The sequence below is a fragment of the Seriola dumerili genome, unplaced genomic scaffold (assembly GCF_002260705.1).
Source record: "Seriola dumerili isolate Sdu_G_001 unplaced genomic scaffold, Sdu_1.0 BDQW01001240.1, whole genome shotgun sequence".
Lineage (NCBI taxonomy): Eukaryota > Metazoa > Chordata > Actinopteri > Carangiformes > Carangidae > Seriola > Seriola dumerili.
The window spans coordinates 262790-280852 of record NW_019175495.1 but is presented as its reverse complement, the minus strand read 5'-3'; the positions used below and the strand labels follow the sequence as shown (position 1 = coordinate 280852).

Genomic DNA, 18063 nt, shown 5'->3' with positions numbered 1-18063 from the left:
AGAGAGAGAGAGAGAGAGAGAGGTGTTCAAACTCACAGTGGAGCAGCATCCAAAAAAACAATTTATCAGTCGGTCTCTGTCTAAAGGCTTGTGATGCTGCCTGCAGGCTACATGTAGAATGCATCAGCGGAGGCAAAGGAGAATAAAATATTTTTCATGTGTCTGCAGTGTGTGTGTGTGTGTGTGTGTGTGTGTGTGTGTGTGTGTGTGTGTGTGTGTGTGTGTTGGTGCCGCATTATACCAGCATATGTACATGCAGGGGGATCCAGCGTCACATCGGTGTAAATGAAAACACTTTGCAGATGTGTGCGCACATGATTTGTATTTTGGCAGCTGCTTGTAATGTGAGAACTTGTTATTCCTTTAAAATCTTCAAAGAGGATCAGCTGGTGCCCTCTGTGCTGTAGTTGTGTGTGTGTGTGTGTGTGTGTGTGTGTGTCTTCAGTTTGGTGAGACGGAGGACATAAATTCTTCCTGTCCCTCCATAATAATAAAAAGTTTTACATCAATTTGGAGCGACACAGGCTAAGTTATGGTGATTGCCACACCTCTCTCCGTGTCCAGCTGATGCTCAGCTCTTTTTTTCCTCGTGTCTTCATTGATCTATCCAAAGCCGTGCGTCACCCGGGGGCATCTTCTCCCTGAGGGATGACTATCACCAATCAATTCTACAGCTTTAGGCCGACAAAACAACGGCACAAAACAAAGTGGGAAAGTGTGCCAAAACAGACGCTATTTTGTCATTCTCTGCCGTTGTAATCGCAGATTCAATTTCCTCTCCCTCTCTCTCTCTCTGTCGTCTCTCGGCCCTCCACTGTCTCATTTCTATTTTTATCGACAGGTGACCTGTAACCGGTTGGAGAGAGGGAGGAGAGGGAGAACAAATGGAAAGGGAGCAGAGGGAAAGAGGATGAGTGAGAGAGAGCAGGACCCCAGAGATTCCTGGTTTACAATGGCAGCCCCTCGCTCCGCCGACTTCTGATTTCAAAAGAATAAAAAGGACTTTGCCTAAAGAGGCCCGACAGGATTGTGACTTCTCTTTGCTGTTTTGCCCTGTAGTGGGAGTCCTCGCTTTGGTCTCAGGAGGAGAAGTCATGACAGAACTCTGAATTCAGAAATAAGTCCTTCTCTCATCCCCTTACCGCCTAAATCCACCTGCTCCTTTTCACCGAGTAACAGCTCTTTGCCATGGAGAAGACGTACTCACTGACTGCCCACTACGACGAGTTCCAGGAAGTAAAATACGGCGGCCGCTACAGCAGCGACATCCTCAGCAACGGTATGACCCTTCACCTGGGAGGCAGCCTGGACCGTCACATGGGGCGAGGTCGAGGTGGGACCTGGTCAAACGGGCGAAATAAGGACATGAGCAACGCCAGCGGCAGCGGAGGACTTCCCCGCTGGAGCCGGAGGGAGATCTGCCTCCTCTCGGCGCTGGTCTTTGCGGCAGGCATGTGCGTCATCTTGGGCAGCATGCTGGCGCTCAAGTACATTTCCCTGGACGCCCAGCAGGACCCGCAGTGCCGACAGGACTGCCAACGCAAACGCTCCCTGCTGCGCACGGCTCGCTTCGTCCAGGCCAATATTGACCCAACCATCCAGCCCTGCCAGGATTTCTACTCCTTCGCCTGTGGCGGTTGGCTGCGGCGCCACGGCATCCCCGAGGACAAGCTCAGCTACGGCATCATCACCGCTATCGGGGAGCACAACGAGGAGAAGCTGCAGCACCTCCTGTTGGAGCCGATACGGAGGCGCGGGGCCAACTCCGCGGAGCGCAAGGTCAAGGAGTTTTACAGATCCTGCGTCAACATCCAGGAAATCGACAAGCTGGGCTCTGACCCCATGACGGAGGTTATTGACAGCTGTGGAGGGTGGGACCTGGCGGGGGCTCCTCCTGGTGCTGCCGGCTGGGAGAGCGAGGGCGCTCCACAGAGGCCGGACTTTAATGAGCTGCTGTACAGGACCCAGGGGGTGTACAGCACCGCCGTCTTCTTCTCCCTCACTGTCAACGTGGACGACAAGAACTCCTCCAGGAACGCCATCAGGGTGAGAATGAGGATGACTGGAAGCTGTGTTTGTTTGTGAATGTGTGATGTGTTGATTTTTTACTCTCATCAAGGTGGAAAATCCTCGGACACGGCAGCAGTCATGGTTAAAGGTGTGTTCAGACTGAACACAAAGGTGATTTTCACCACATGAATGTTTCTGCTGGTGACCTGCTTTCCTAATTCTCCTCCTCCTAGTTCCTGTACGTTAAAGCTCCTCCAGTCTAAAGGTCTCTGTCCATGTGTAGTGTGATTATAGATCAGGTCTAGGTTCTATATTAATACTGTGAAAGTATCAAAGCCTCAGTGCACAGACTAATGCACACAGCCTGTATTCAGAAACTGAGCCTTAAAACCAGCCGTCAGGACTTCCTGTAACTTTATGATGTCACAAAGTTACAGTCACATCCGGACCCACTGTCCAACACTTGCAGGATTTGGTTTTGCTCTGAAATCTGCTTTATTTTTATTTTATCACTCAGAAAACAGTCAGCCAATCAGAAGAGAGGCTCAGAGCCTCCTCTCTTCTGATTGGCTGACTGACCTGTTGTTAGTAGAGCTCCAGAGAGAAGCCTGAGAGAGGAGATGTAAAACTACTTCTTAAAACCACAAATATATCTTCTTAAGGATCAACACTTCAAAATAAAACACAGGGGAAACGTCTTTACCTGTAGTCGTGCTGATTATCTAAACTTCACATTACATTCATTCTGAACACACCTTAATACTAATGACCTTCTTTAATGTGCAACAGCTCAGAAACAGAGTGAGTGAAGTCTCTTGTCAGGGTTTGTGACACTTTCACTCTGTGTGAAACCTGATCTGATGTTTACGCTTTGACAAAAAAGTAAATATTAAATCTGAGCAACATTTGGACAGTATCTGAGATTTGATAAATGATGAAACTTCGGTCCAACACACGTAACGTGGGTCTTATTTATTGAATGTTATGAATAATTTATGTGTTTAGCACATGTGTCACGGCTTGTCAGTGCTGGCATTTTGCATCTGTCGCAAGCTTAAACACCTATATGTCACATACGTGATTACATAGCAGAAAATTACCATATGAGCTTTTGACTCTCTGTGTGTGTGTGTGTGTGTGTGTGTGTGTGTGTGTGTGTAGATTGATCAGGAGGGGCTCACACTCCCTGAGAGAAGCCTCTATCTGGGACAGGATGAGGACAGTGTGAAGGTAAACACGCCCCCTTCAGTCTCTGGCTTCCTGTCTTTACCCATTTCTCCTCCTACAGTCCAGATCATAGGTTTTTTGCACAGTTAGACTTTCTTTTTTTTTTTTTTGCTTCAGCAGATTCAGTTTGAAATAAAATAATAACTCCTAAATTAAAGTACCATGTCTTTCATTTGAGCGGGTTTTACGTCGGTGTAGAAAGAACTGTGTGTGAGATACATCCCTTTAAAAAACTCACAGTGCACAAAGTTTAGGGGTTGAAAACGAGCTGCATAGATTCACATGGAGTCAAACTAGACTTGTTGTGGGGGGTCTGGTCTTCACCAAGAGGATTTCAGCTCAGCCCGACTGAGACAAAATCTCGCCCGTCTTTAGCGCCTGAACTAGAGTTAAAACAACACACACAGCTGCCCGAGAAAAATTTAGCAGCTGAGTGTCTAATTACTTTTGAACCCTTTTTTAATTTGGCACAGTTTGCTTAAATGGCTCTATCTCACACTCACTTCTTGCTAAACTGATGTAAATCTACTCACATTAAAGCTGAGACGTTGCACTTTAATGTTGTATTTCTTATTTAATTTCATATTTAATGTTCTGGGCTGTATTTATCGAACCCTTCCCTCCCCTCCCTCCTTCCCATCACCTCATTTCTTCTCCTCCCACCATCCTCTGCATCATCTTTTCCGTCCTTTACCTCACACTTGACCTCCTTTAGGCTTGTTCTCTCCTTCCTAACCTCCCCTCCTCCTGCCCTCTTTTCCTCTTCTCTTCCCTCCTTCGCTCTTCCCCTCCTCCATCTGTCCTGCTGAATCACATCTCTCTCTCGTCTTCATCAATCCACCTGTTTTCCTCTGTCACCCGCTGTGCTTTTGTTATCCTGTCCACTTTGCCACATGTCACCCCCACCCCCACCCCCCCACCCCCGTCACTGGCCATTACTGATGATGTCGCGGCTCCTCCTGTCTGTTAGCGCTGATCTCACTTATGCTTCTCAGATCCTGGCGGCGTACAAGGCCCTGATGGAGCGCTTGCTGAGCATGCTGGGAGCCCAAAACGCCACGCAGAAGTCCAAGGAGATTATACAGCTGGAGACGCGTCTGGCCAATGTGAGCCGATTGCTCGTGCATGGGAGTGTGTGAGTGTGTGTGTGTGTGTGTGTGTGTGTGTGTGTGTGTGTGTGTGTGTGTGTGTGTGTGTGTGTGTGTGCAGTGTTGAGGTAAGATCTCCTCTCTCTCTCTCTCTCTCTCTCTAGATCACTGTGTCAGAATATGATGACCAAAGAAAGGACATCAGCACCATGTATAACCGCATCACCCTGAGGCAGCTGCAGCGCATCGCTCCCAGTGTGAGTGCTGCACACGCACACACACACACACACACACACACACACACACACAAACATATGCATCATTTATAAATATATGTGTGCACATGAATTTTTGACAGAACCATACACACACACACACACACACACACACGCACACACACACACACACACAGAGGCCGAAGTGACTCACAAAAGCTGTGTGCCCTGCAGGGATGGATGGCGGGAGGGAGGGAGGGAGGGAGGGGGGAGATGGTGGAGACGAGAAGATGGAGGTTCTTCTCTGAAGCAGCGGGAACACCAACAGAGAATCCTCGAGATGTTTCATGGTGGAGGATGAGGAATGGAGCGGAGGGAGGGATGGAAACTGGGAATGTACTGAGAGGAAGATAAGAGTTCGATTTTTAGCTTCTCAGCCAAAAAAAACAACTACACACAGAAAAATAGAGAGAATGTGAACATGAGTGTGAATGAAAGGGATGTGAGAGGCGCTGACGAGGAAAAGCAGAAACGTGGAAAGAAGCAGATTAGATTCAACCAAAGCTGCGAAAAAATTTTTTCTGCCATTTATTTGCTTTTACTTCTGATGTAAATTCATGTAAAACCCTGGAGCTGTGTCACTCAGAATTTGAACTCAATGTAAAAAAAAATCAACGGTTAAAAAGATGCTGGCGTGCAATTAAGCAACAACAACAAAAAAAAAAAACATGGTTTCCAAGAAGGAAAGGCAAAAAAAAAAAAAAAGAAGAAGAAATAAAATGATGGAATTTAACATGAATGATTGAAAACAGTTCAAATCTTTCTGGCTTGTTAACCAGACTGATGTTTCTCCGCCTCCTTAATTAACACTTCCAACTCTCTGACAACCTCACACATACACAAATGTAATGTATCTACATATGTTGAATTTCCATATATATATATATAAAATAAAAACATGTATGTAGCATGTAGAAATTATACAGAAAACCTATTGGAGATTGGAACAATTTCATATATATGATACATGTCCAGCCCATACAAATATGTATGTCTATGTATGTATGCTTTTTTTATAGACATGTTATATAAATATATAACCATCCCAAAGCCTGTCAATATATGTTAATATATTTATTATATAGAGTAGGGTCCAAGAGTGTGAAACCACTCTCCCATAATGGGTAGATAGACATTAAATTATTAAAATTAATGAGAAATTAATAAGAAAAACATATTAAAACATAAAGAATCTTTATATATTTGTTGCTTTAATAAACTTGTATAGATAAAACATATATAGATGAAATATACTGTATATCTTTAACATATATGGTCACAACATACCATATAAAAATGAATCATATTGATATTTCTTACATATATGTACATTTACAAATTTCACATATGTTATAAACTTATATCTTCATATATCCAGAGGATGTATATATATGTGATAACAGGTGACATATACGGCAGCATCACTCAAGATATAGGGACATATATGTTTATAATATTGAATTAATGAATACTGTACATACAAGCATTTATATATATATATATATATATATAAAAATGAAACTCTAAACAATATAAGACTATGATATTAGATTATTTAATGTGTGATGTGACAATAATGAAGGTTTGTGGCTCTTTAATGGTTAATGCTTTCTTCAGCTCAGTGCAACCTGTGCGTCTTTACTGGGAGAGCTGGAGAGAGTTTGACTTGCCCACTTTGCCTGTTTTACAGCCGTCCCATGACTTCATATCCACGGAGGCTCTTAAAATTATGTTACAAAAATTGTTTTTATTCACAATAAAAAAAAACAGCAGCTTGTGGTAAAAGTTACTGAGGTTCAGACCGAGCTTCTATATTAATACTGTGAAAGTATCAGAGCCTCAGTCCACAGAGAAATACACACAGCCTGTATTCAGAAACTGAGCCTTAAAACCAGCCGTCAGGACTTCTGGAACTTTGTGATGTCACAACAAAGCAGGACCCACTCTCAGCCACACCCTAAGCCCCGCCCACCTCGACCCACCATCCAATACTTGCAGGATTTGGTTTCTCTGAGTGTTTTTACCTGAAATCTGCTGTATTTTTATTCAATCACTCAGAAAACAGTCAGCCAATCAGAAGAGAGGGTCAGAGCCTCCTCTCTTCTGATTGGCTCACCGACCTGTTGTTACTAGAGCTCCAGAGAGAAGCCTGAGAGAGGAGATGTAAAACTACACTGAGATGGTTTTTGGTTCTTAAAACAACAAATATATCTTCAAATCTTCAGATCAACACTTCAAATAAAACACAGAAGTGGAAAATATGGAGCTTTACCAAAAAAAATAAAAAAATAAGAGTGGAGTAAATCAGAAAAATGTTTTGTTGTTTTGTGTAAACAGTGTGACTCCTCTTCTCTCCACAGCTTCACTGGAAACGCTTGCTGGACAGAATCTTCCACGACAACTTCTCAGAGGACGAGGAGATCGTGGTGCTCGCTACCGACTACATACAGAAAGTCTCTGACATCATCAAGACCACTTCGAAAAGTGCTAAAAAAAAAAAAAAGAGAGAGAGAGAGAGAGAGAGAGAGAGAGAGAGAGAGAGTACGGTTGTCTCAGTGGGGGGGTTGTGGGTTGTGGGTGTGGAGCGGGGAGAGAGAGATGAGGGCACTGAGGTGCGCAGAAAATCAATGAAATTAGACGCATGCATTTTTGAGTCTGTACTTTTTTGAGTGTGAGTAAGCGCTTTTGTTTGAGGTTGTTTTGTGTGTGTGTGTGTGTGTGTGTGTGTGTGTGTGTGTGTGTGTGTGTGTTGCCTTTGGTTTGGGGCTGTCATTGTAATTTTTGCTACAACAAAGTGTCACGTTGTGTATGGATTTGCTTTTGAGTGTTGCTATGCATGTATTTATTTGCACATTTGTATGTGTGTGTGTGTGTGTGTGTGTGAGGTGAGTCACTGTTGGGTGAACTTCCACTTCTACCGCAGCTGATTATTATTGATCTGCACCCACACCTTTCTACCACCTGCAAACTCAGACAGACGGACACACACACACACACACACACACACACACACACACACACACACACACACACACACACTCCCTCTTCCTGACAGACTCCAGGGGAGGCCTCAGAGGGCCACTGCACGTCAGGATGTGTGTTACAGCCACTGACAGCTCGCCAATAGTCACTGTGCTCTACACAAATACACAACAGCTCTCAGGCCTCACGGATGGCTGACTGACTGGATGACTGGCAGCTGGATTACTTGCTTGTCAGTTATGTCAGAGACTGGATGCATGTCTGTCTGTCTGTCTGTCTGTCTGTCTGTCTGTCTGTCTGTCTGTCTGTCTGTCTGTCTGTCTGTCGGCAGCATTACCCATTCAGACGTTCTGGTGATTTCATGACTCACCAGTTCATGACATTAGGGCAACGTTCAATCTCTGTAATTTTACCATGTTGTGCAGCCACACACACACACACACACACGTGTCACCATGATGTTATTTTTTTGTCATGGATGTAGCTTTAGCTAGCAAAGAAGGAAGATTACATCACCATGCTCTGGTTGGCAACAGCTCCTCCCAACAACAGACACAACACAAGGAATCTGTTTGACTCTCTGAACAAATTGAAAATAGTTCAGAGATTCAAATTGAAAAAACTCAGTGGTCTGAACCCACTTTAACCGCCAGCTGTAATGAAGAAAATCATATTTAAGCTTACACCAAATCATAATATACATTATCTCAAGGCACTTTACAGGGTAAGGTCAAGACTAGGTGTTATAGAGAGAAACCCAGCGGTCACTCGGCGACAGGGGAGGAGGAAATACTCTACTACTTTTAACAGGAAGAAACCTCCAACAGAACCAATCAAACCAAACCAAACCAACCAACCAAAACACCAAAGTTTCCATTCACAGGTTTTACGTTAGCTAAAATGTATCGATGAGACTCAAACATATTGTACACACCAGATCAGAACTAAACACACCTGGAGAAAGCCCCATAAACTAACACGACCAGTCCCCTTATTACTGAGCAACCATCCCATCCACAGCTCCCAGTATCTCCCTGACGAGACTTTGCTCCAGTGTTGAGCATCAAACCAGAAGCTGTTCACACCTGGCGTTAACACGTGTCACTTCTCGTGCTCCGTACGCAAAAAATAAACGCGCATGCATTGTTGTCTGTAGCCAGTCCAAAAGACGGGTCTGCAGTCAATCAGAGTGCATGTGGACGCATTGTGTCCCTGAGTGATCGGATCTCCTCACCTGACCTCAGAGCTGCCCGCCTGTGATCGGATCACCCCCCGAGACGGATGTTAATACCGGGTCCGAACGGGGCCGGAGGAAGATCCAGAAAGATTCAGGAAGTAGAACCAGATGACGAACAGTACGGCGATGCATCGAGACAAGCTTTTCACAGAACAGTGACACGGCCGCACTAAATACAAATACTGCCCACAAAAAGCAGGATTCCAGGGGAAGGACGTTTTTTACCGTCACCACATTTGCTCACTACAAAGAACTGCTCTCAGCTTGTTTTCTCCCTCCAGTCACATTTAACAGGATGTATGGTAAATAAAAGTTATTCCTTACTTCTTATTCGTGCATCTGCCATCCTTACTATTTTATATAAGTAACTTTCATCAGCCACAACAAGAGATAAGATCTTTTTGCAGTGATTTAGCTCAGCTCCCATCAGTGTAAACATATCTTCTATATCAGATTTTCTGCTATCAGTTTTTATGCACTCTGTTTTTTGGTTTTTTTTTGGAAGACAGACTGTTCCTGATCTCTTTTATCTGCTCTCCTGCTGCTCTCCCTTTGTGAAATGTAGTTTTTAATCACAACACTCCAGCGTGCGCACACAGTGAGTCGGGGGTCATATCATTAAGGGATTCATAATCCTCTTTTGTAAAAGTACAGTTACCTTCGCCTCTGTCCCATCCATTAGCCCAGCTTCACTTCTCCTCAGGTTGCAGGTGCCGGGTTTGATGCTCCGTCTCTTCTCCTTGTTGTTTACCAATCTTCTCTTTGAGTTGTCTGTCCATCCATCCTCCCTGATGGCTTCAGTAATAGACTACACCATGCTTCAATCATCCTCCCTCCCCTGTCTTTTGTTCCCTCCACCTGCGTCTATCTGACATCCCGTCTTCTCTCCCCTTTATCACTTGTTGTACTCAGTCAGCTGCAATTTTTGGTTGATATGAGCTTCAGTGTGGAGCTGCACACACTTCACGTTTACTTCGACCTGGCTGTGGCTTCAAATCCTGGTCATGGCTTCAGTGTATGTCTGCAGAAGATGCAGTATTTCTCTTTATCTCAGTACTTACCTGCTTCAGTTCGCCTTCTATCGGTTAAACTGACCAACCGGTGAAAGTGAAAATGACACAAACATTTAAATGTGCAGCCTGGCCGCACCTCAGACTTCACCACCCCTCATGACAAGTGGCAAGAGGTTAATCTTTTAAACTGGACGAGCAGGTTTCGCATTTGTATGGATGCTCGTTCCTGCCGACAAGTAACAACACTAATGATAAATCAAAATAAAAATACTTCAAGTAAATCAAAATTATGATGATGAATTTAAATTTTAAGTTAAGTTTACACTTTTGACAGCTGAAGTCAGTAAATGTTGTTCATCAAATTTATGGCATAAATACAGAAGGTTGGAAAACAAGTTGGAAGATTCACCAGAGAGAGAGAGAGAGAGCAGTTCTTGACTTAATCTGACATTTATTAGTAAAGCTCAAGCTCCAAAATCAGTGCCATACACATAATTGCTGCTCAATATCATTGTTCATCAGACCCTCCCTGTTTGATAAATGACCACAACTTTTTAAACACTGCGCCCTAAGTTTATAACATGAGTCGTCCAAGTCCAAGACTCCGTCCAAGAACACCTGACCCTGGTGACATTATCATGGTTATTGTCTCAGCTTCAGAACTTATTTCTATAAATTTATACACGTGTTTTCACATGCTCAGTAATATTTGTATGACTAGTAAATTCTTCGTTAAGAAACCATTATTTTAAGTTACTATCATAATGGTGACTTTGTGTCTTGAAATTCTTGTAGTTAAAAGTCAAGATTTTAACCATTGTAGAGAAAATTAAATTTTTTTTTGTCTTTTAACCCTTTTTACACCTAAATTAGCAGGTATATGTGGGTTCCTTTTAAAACACAGGTAAATCTGCTGAAAACGGCGATTCACACCTTTTACACCGCCAGCCGAGTTTTCCTTTCTGTTCGGACTGAGGACACACACAACTGCAGGGAGCAACGTCATGACACGCGCGCACACACACACACACACACACACACACACACACACACACACACACACACACACACACACACAGGAGGAGAAAGAGTGAGCTGTTAGTGTTGCTCTTGTCAGTGTCGGAGCCTCGGTGTGAGACGCTTCAATCGGTGATTGTGTGTTTTTAAAACTTATTGCGGGGCTGTGGCTCACTTTTTCATCTTCAAGCGCCATGTAGCCGCGGCGTTTCTGCACCGTGCAGCTGACAGGTGTGTTTACATGTCTGTGTGCTCTGACAGGCGTCACAGCAGGAAGAGGGGAGAAGAGTAGCGGGTGCTGCGTTTTTACATCAATGCCGATCGGAGCCGGAGCCAGTAAATACCTGCGTCTACCGCAGAGTCATTTGACCCCAGTGTGAATACTGATTGTTCCCTTTTCCATGGCCGACAGAAGCCTGATGTTAGCGGGTCTTAGCTCAGTTTTTTCACCAGTGGAAAAGAGGCTTTTTTTTTTCTAGCAGGAATGGTCTTCCTTACATTGATCGACTTCTCCTCCCTCTGACTGTCTCTTACTTTCAGTCAGTGTCTTTCTTCTCTCACCAAACTCTTTTCTCTCCAGTCTTCTGCTCCCCCAGCTCTCTCCATCTGTCTCTCTCTCTCTCCTCTCCTCTCCCTCTCTCCCTGCATCTCTCTCCTTTTCAACTTTGTGTGATCGCTCCCTCATTCACCTGATTCTACCTCGATCTCTCAACATCTCTATGCCCTCCTTTCTCTCCATCTGGCCCCTGTTCCTTTGTTTCCCTATCTTTCTCTCTCTCTGCTTCTATCACTCTCTCTGCCTCCTGTCGTCCTCCCACTCACTTGGTCCTACTCTCTCACCTCCTCCTCTCTGTTGTCATTCTTTCTCTTTTTAGTCTCTCTCTCTCTTTTTCTTTGACTCATTCTCCACCTCCAATCCGTCTCCAGGTTCTGTCTCCCAGCAAGTTCATTATCAGGCTTTAAACAAAGGTTGGCGCGCACACACACACACAAACACACACACACACGCACGCACGCAGTAGTGCACATACAAATGGAGGAATAGAGCTATTCTATTTTCTGAGAGGTGTTGCTCATTAGCATAGCTTATGAGCACTTGGTTGAAAATGCCCCAGTTCCTCACATCAAGGGGTCCTTTTTCACCGCTGCCGGTTATTAGCCAGTCGCACAGCTTGTTGCAAGAAAAACACACATGCACACACATAAATACAGACACCAGGAAACTGAAGTGAGCACTCACACAGAGAAAACACCAGGAATTTGAACCTGACACAAGAACCACTTCCTTCCTCTACTGCTTCATCCATTTGGTAGTTATGTGTTAGAGGAAGGTGTTTTCTGTTCGTAGTAATTGATTTGATGAAACACAATTTCAGTATCAGTAAAGATATTATATGGAAAATGAAAACAAATTGTCGTCTCTATAAACAACGCCATTGCAAAACAGCATAAACCTCAACTAAGCAACATGGAGCCCACAGCCATGCTAGCAGCTGTGTGAGGCTATTCTTATCAGAGTGTTGGTTTGAGCTAAATGCTAACATAAGCGTGCTAACATGCTCTCGGTGCCATTTCAATTCAGATTTAGCGATCTGTTGTGTTACATACTGTATTTGTGGCAGTTCATTACTGATACAACAGATAGAAACAGAGTATAGCTCCTATGAAATTAGCTGACTTGATTGTAAAGCCATGCTAGTAGCTCTGTGAGGCTACACGTATCACCGTGTTGGTTTGAGCTAAATGCTAACATCAGGGTGCTAACATGCTTGCGGTGACAGTTCAGTTTCATTGTCTCACATATTTTCTGCAGTTTATTACCAAACTGAAGCCAGAGACAAACAAACAAAAGTATCGCTCTTATAAAATTTGTTGAATTGATTGTATTAGTGTTAATATTTTATTTTATTTTGAAGGAACTGCCAGTGGTGTATTTGAAAGAATTTTGCCAACAGTTTGTCGACATGCCTGTAGTTATTTTCACCCAATTGGAAATATCATCTGGGTCAAAATTTTCCAGATATCTTAGACTCAAAGTTAGTGGGTGATGTGAACCCATGAATGCAGCATTAACAGCTATGATGTTTACCATGTTATCATGCTAGCTAATCAGCACAAAACACACTACAGCTGACTTTTGCTCGTATTTGGTCATCAACCAAAGTTTTAGATAAGGTATAGGTTTTGTAAGGACACACACACACACACACACACACACACACACACACACACACACACACACACAGTTCCATTGTAAAGCTTTGTGTAGTTGGAGTCAGGGGTTGTGGCAGAGGTGTTGGCCCATTGCATCATTGTCCAGTAGAGCAGATGGGAAGGTGGTTTTGTTCCTTTCACGGGCGCTAATGGACCACAGAAAAACTCTTGTGTACTCTTTTGTACTCTGCTGAACTCTGTCGGTTACACACACACACACACACACACACACACACGCTTGGAGATGTAACACAGTTGAAGGGGCTGGTTCAGGCTGACATTCGTGCAACTGCAGAAAAACAGGGAAGGAAAGTTTGGATTCTTGTTAAATTGGAGGAACAGTATGAAGCTGCACTCTGAGAGGAGAAGGTGTCAGACAGGAACACACACACACACACACACACACACACAGACAGGTGCTTCGTCCGCCTGTTAGACAGTTGTGTGTTTCAGGATGATAGGACGGTCGGTTGATCAACCTTCCCTCATATCGTCTTACTCCCCTCCTTCCATTTCTCACTTTTTCTTTCCCTTCTTTCTTTCCTTCTTTTTTTTTAACCCATATTTCTTTATTTTCTGCCTCATCTGTTCTTCTTTTATCATTTCCCTCCTTCATTCTTTTCCCATGCTACATTTTTTGTCCGTCCACGCCTCCTTACATCTTCCTATTTCATACTTTTCTTCATCCATCCATCCATCCATGCATCTTTCAGACTCCATCCTAATCCTTTCCTTTTACTACCCGTCATTTTTCCTTTTATGCTTCATTTCTTTTCTTCTTCTCCCTCTTCATTCTCAGCGGTTTAACGTTGCTATTGACAACTCCATCTATCCATCGCGCTCCCATTTTCTTTCTGTCCATTTTCTTGATCCCTCCATCAGCAACAATACACGCTCTCCATCTTTATGGGTATCTATTGACCGAGTCCCTCTCTTCTTGTTGTTCTTTCTCTTCATCCCTCCCTCCCTCCCTCCCATACTCTCACTCTGATGGCTTTCCCATCATATGAGGCGACTGACAAGAGACGTCGCACCTTCGTCTCCTCATCCTGCCATCCATCTTTCTTTTCTTCTCTTTCTCTCTCCCAGTGTGTGTGTGTGTGTGTGTGTGTGCGGTCCCCATGCACTGCGGTGACTGCAGCCAATCCCATTAGCCAGATGAGCAGGCCTCCAATGAAGGGGAAAGCACCAGCGTCTCTCTCACATACTCCCTCTCTCTCTCTCTCTCTCTCCATCTGCTCCCTCTGTTCATCCGTCACTCTCGGGCGTGTGTGTGTGTGTGTGTGTGTCTGTGTGTGTGTGTGTGTGTGTGTATGGGAAGGCGGTGTGTGTTATATTTCCTGAGTGTTTGTGTTGGCTTTTGAGAGTCTATCATTTCGTGTGTGTTTATTTAGGTGTGTTTAAACATACAATATATATTGTGCTCATGAGTAATCCAGAGGAAGCGATACTGCCGCAGAGCGGAGGGTTCTCGCCTCCCGCTGCGTCCGCCACTTTAAAAAAAAATAATATACAGTATATATCGTGGCAGATGTAAAGCATTCTCATACGAAGCCAAACGGTGGATTTCCTGGATCTATAGCTTTCAGCAGTGGAGGTTTGATTCCCAGCGGGGGCATCCTGAGCTGAAAATATACGCAGTCGTGCTACTGTAAGGTGCTTTGGATAAAAGTCTCCGGCATCAATGAAGCACAAAATGTGTGTGATTTTCTGTCTCTGTTGTGTTTGGGTTTTCATTTTGAGAGATTTTTTTCCTCATTATTCCACTTTCATTTGATGATGTAACGTATAAAATGATAAAGCCGCTGTTTGGATATAGAGAAGTGAAGTTTGGCATACAGGAGGTCCTCCCTCCTCCTTCACCTACAGGGTCATTACATGTGATAATGTGTTGATGCGGGGCACGGGGGCAGTATCTTTTCATCTCCCTAACTAGCCCCATTAAAAACCATTCAGCTAATGAGCCTTCACTCAGTCCTCCAGTAATTAAGGCCTACTTCTTGATCTGCATGGCGCTCTCACCGACAGGCCCTCAGCTTTCATTTAGCTCGGCTGTGACTCCATTACAGCGCGAAGCTCGCACTGACACAACATGCAGGGGAGAGCTGGGTAATTTGACCCCGCAGGGAAGTTTCCTGGGAGCCAGAGACAAATTTGATCGTGTGTTACATTTTACATGTTTTGGCAGAGTCCATTTTAATCACCATGTGATGCAAAATTTATCAAGTTTAGAAGAAAGTTTGTTGCAGTTCTAAAGTAGAAACCGTCTTTTGATTGGATCCCACCAGCTGTTCTGACCTTTGAGTCCTCAGTAGTTATTACTACATGAGTAGCCACACGCATATTCGAACTCAACCTTCATTTTGATCTCAACTACACACCTGGAAAGTTTTGTGTCTTGCAGGTTGTAGCGCTCTGAGTGGTGTGGGTGTGTCGCAGTTCCATAGATTGTCTATAAAGATGGACGTCACCCACAGGTTTCTGGAGAGCGGTTTTGAAGCTCAGAGTGAGCTGCTTCGCCGTCGCCATCTTGGCAGTGCCTGACTTCACCCCTAACTCTCGCCTGAACCATAAATTAGCAAAGAGGCTGGGGCGTGTAGAGCTGAGACTTTGGTGCATGCCGATTTTGTGGCAAGGATATACTCACCCACCTGTCACTCACAAGTGGCCACGCCCTCAATTATGCATAACTTTAACCCTTAATAAAATTTAAACAGGTGAGTTATATATAAATACACCCCCGTACAGTCGTCATGAAGGAGAAAATTATCTATACAGACCAAAACTGTTTATGTACCAGGTTGTAAAAATGTTAAAGTTGGACATTTTAACATGGGAGTCTATGGGGATTGACTCACTGTTGGAGACGGCCTCCAGTGGTCATTAGAGGAACTGCAGTTTTTGGCACTTTAGCTCCTTCTACAGTAGGTGTCTCCAGGGTCGTATTTTACCATGATCTCATGTCAAAATCGATATTAAAAAACAAAGTGACTGTGCGATTACATTGCTTTACTAATTAACCACCAGCACACAAGTAATGTGTTACATTACATTGTGCATTACTTTTGCTCTTCAACACAGCTTCATTATCATTTTAACAACTCCGCCCTGTCATATCTCCTTTGTTCAGCAGAATACCCTCGAACTATAGCAGCCGCATCACTGTTCTAAATCAATATAACAATAATTTGATGACTGTTTACTGAATGATTTGTTTTGGATCCAACGGGCATCAAGCAAAATTTCCCTTCTTCAGTCTTCATTTACATAAGAACATAAGAGGTTTTGCTGTCGGGAAAGCACCAACATATGTGGTTTGAAGTGTTTGAAATGAGTAATGTTGTCCTGTTTTCTGCTGAGGACAGTCTCGTATAATCCTCTGCTGTAGTCGACTATGCAGTCATGAAAAACAACACACTCTGCTCAGGCAAACCATCGGTGCAAATTTAATTAGCATTGTGAGTTTGGTTTTTAGTGAGCACACAGCTCATTGTGGATTATCCCCCTTTACTCTCAGAGATTACTGTCATTACTTTTCTTCAAAGATGCCTGGAGTAAAACGTTGCTCATCTCACCATCTCTCCCACACATCAGTAGAGAAATGCTACAGTTTTACCATTAACATATAGATGACTTTCCATACATGTCGCTGCACTTTTTGGGCAAACAAATCATCTGCGACGAACAGGTGATGACAAAATCACACGAAGCAGCTCAATCAAGCAAAGCAGCCACACCTGTAACACATGTTGATTAGCCGATGGCGCTGATGATCAAGGACACCGCCGCGTCTCTCATTCATTTATTTACCCCCGCTTCGCACCACCCCCCTACCCACCCCGCCTTGCTTCCCCTTTTCCCGTCAATTAAATTCACTTCACAAGTGCTTTGTTGGCGGGACCTCGGGGTGCTGTTGCCAAGGCGCTCTTGATTTAATATCTGTCATGCATAGGGAAAATTTAAGAAAAAAAAAAAAACAGGGGAAAACAACAACAACAACAACATGCCTCGAGGTTCGCATGGAGCCTCGCAGTAGGAGGGGAGGGGGGAAAGGGGGGGCATTTGTCCCCGCAGGGCAGATTAGATGTGTGCACCCAGTGGGGGCAGGAGGACACACCAGCACTCTATCGTCTGGGGGGGAGAAGACACAGCTTGAATACATAAATGAATGATCAATTTTCTCGCCTCGCGCTCGACATTTTCCTCACCCCTCTGCTGCCTCTCCGCTGTGAGTCACTCCGGATCGGAGGGAGCTGCTCTTTAACTGTTGGGCCCTCTTGACTCCTCACCGTTCGCTCTCTGTCACTGTCTCACTCTTGTTTTTCTCTCGAACTTTTCTGACTCTTGAGGGGCTCAGAGGGAAAATGGAAAAAACAGAAACTTTGGGGCCAGATGGAGGAAGATTACAGTTCGACAAAGCAGATGTCACTTTGCAAAGACACGAGAATGTCCTGTGGTCTCACATTAAAGCGAGTCCGTGTAACTTTTGAAAGTAAAAATTAAAACATTCTACTTTTCCCACAAGTGAAAAGAGGAATCCAGGAGAAATAAAACGCACCTTTGCTCACTGTCATACACTCCGGGATTTTGCTGCTGTAGCTTTATTTGGTCTGGTATGACCAGTAGCTTATGGTAGCTAAAGTAGCTAATGTTAGCAAACTTGCTACATTATCAACTTCATGACTTTTCTCCACTGTGCTACTGTTACACTGCGTTTTAGCATTTTACCACTCGGATCATAGCAGAAGCCATTTCTGGTGCTTTAAAGGAGCAATTTGTAAGTTTTGCTAACGCTACATAGCTAACGTTAGCAGCTGTTTACTTACCACACTTGAAGAAACGGAGCGAGCTCAGCATCAAGCTTCATTCCTTCACTCACCAACAGCTGACTCCAGCGATGGAAAGTAACTCCAATGTTAACTCTTTGTCACGTCTTTTCTTCTACTGAAGTTAGCATGCTAACCAGCTAGCGTCACTTTCCGATAGCAAGTCACTGTAGC

The 18063-nt window shown here is 44.0% G+C and overlaps 1 protein-coding gene across 1 annotated transcript in view; it reads left to right on the top strand.

The window, feature by feature from the left end:
- Nucleotides 1-1188: 1188 nt before the first annotated feature.
- The window catches only part of ecel1 (endothelin converting enzyme like 1), a 37038-nt gene continuing 20163 nt past the window's right edge, over nt 1189-18063 (top strand). Inside the window, exons 1-5 of the mRNA XM_022767624.1 lie at nt 1189-2046; nt 3172-3240; nt 4233-4343; nt 4490-4582; nt 6961-7083. Of these exons, the coding sequence (XP_022623345.1) occupies nt 1189-2046; nt 3172-3240; nt 4233-4343; nt 4490-4582; nt 6961-7083 (1254 nt within the window). The remainder of the gene's footprint in view (nt 2047-3171; nt 3241-4232; nt 4344-4489; nt 4583-6960; nt 7084-18063) is intronic.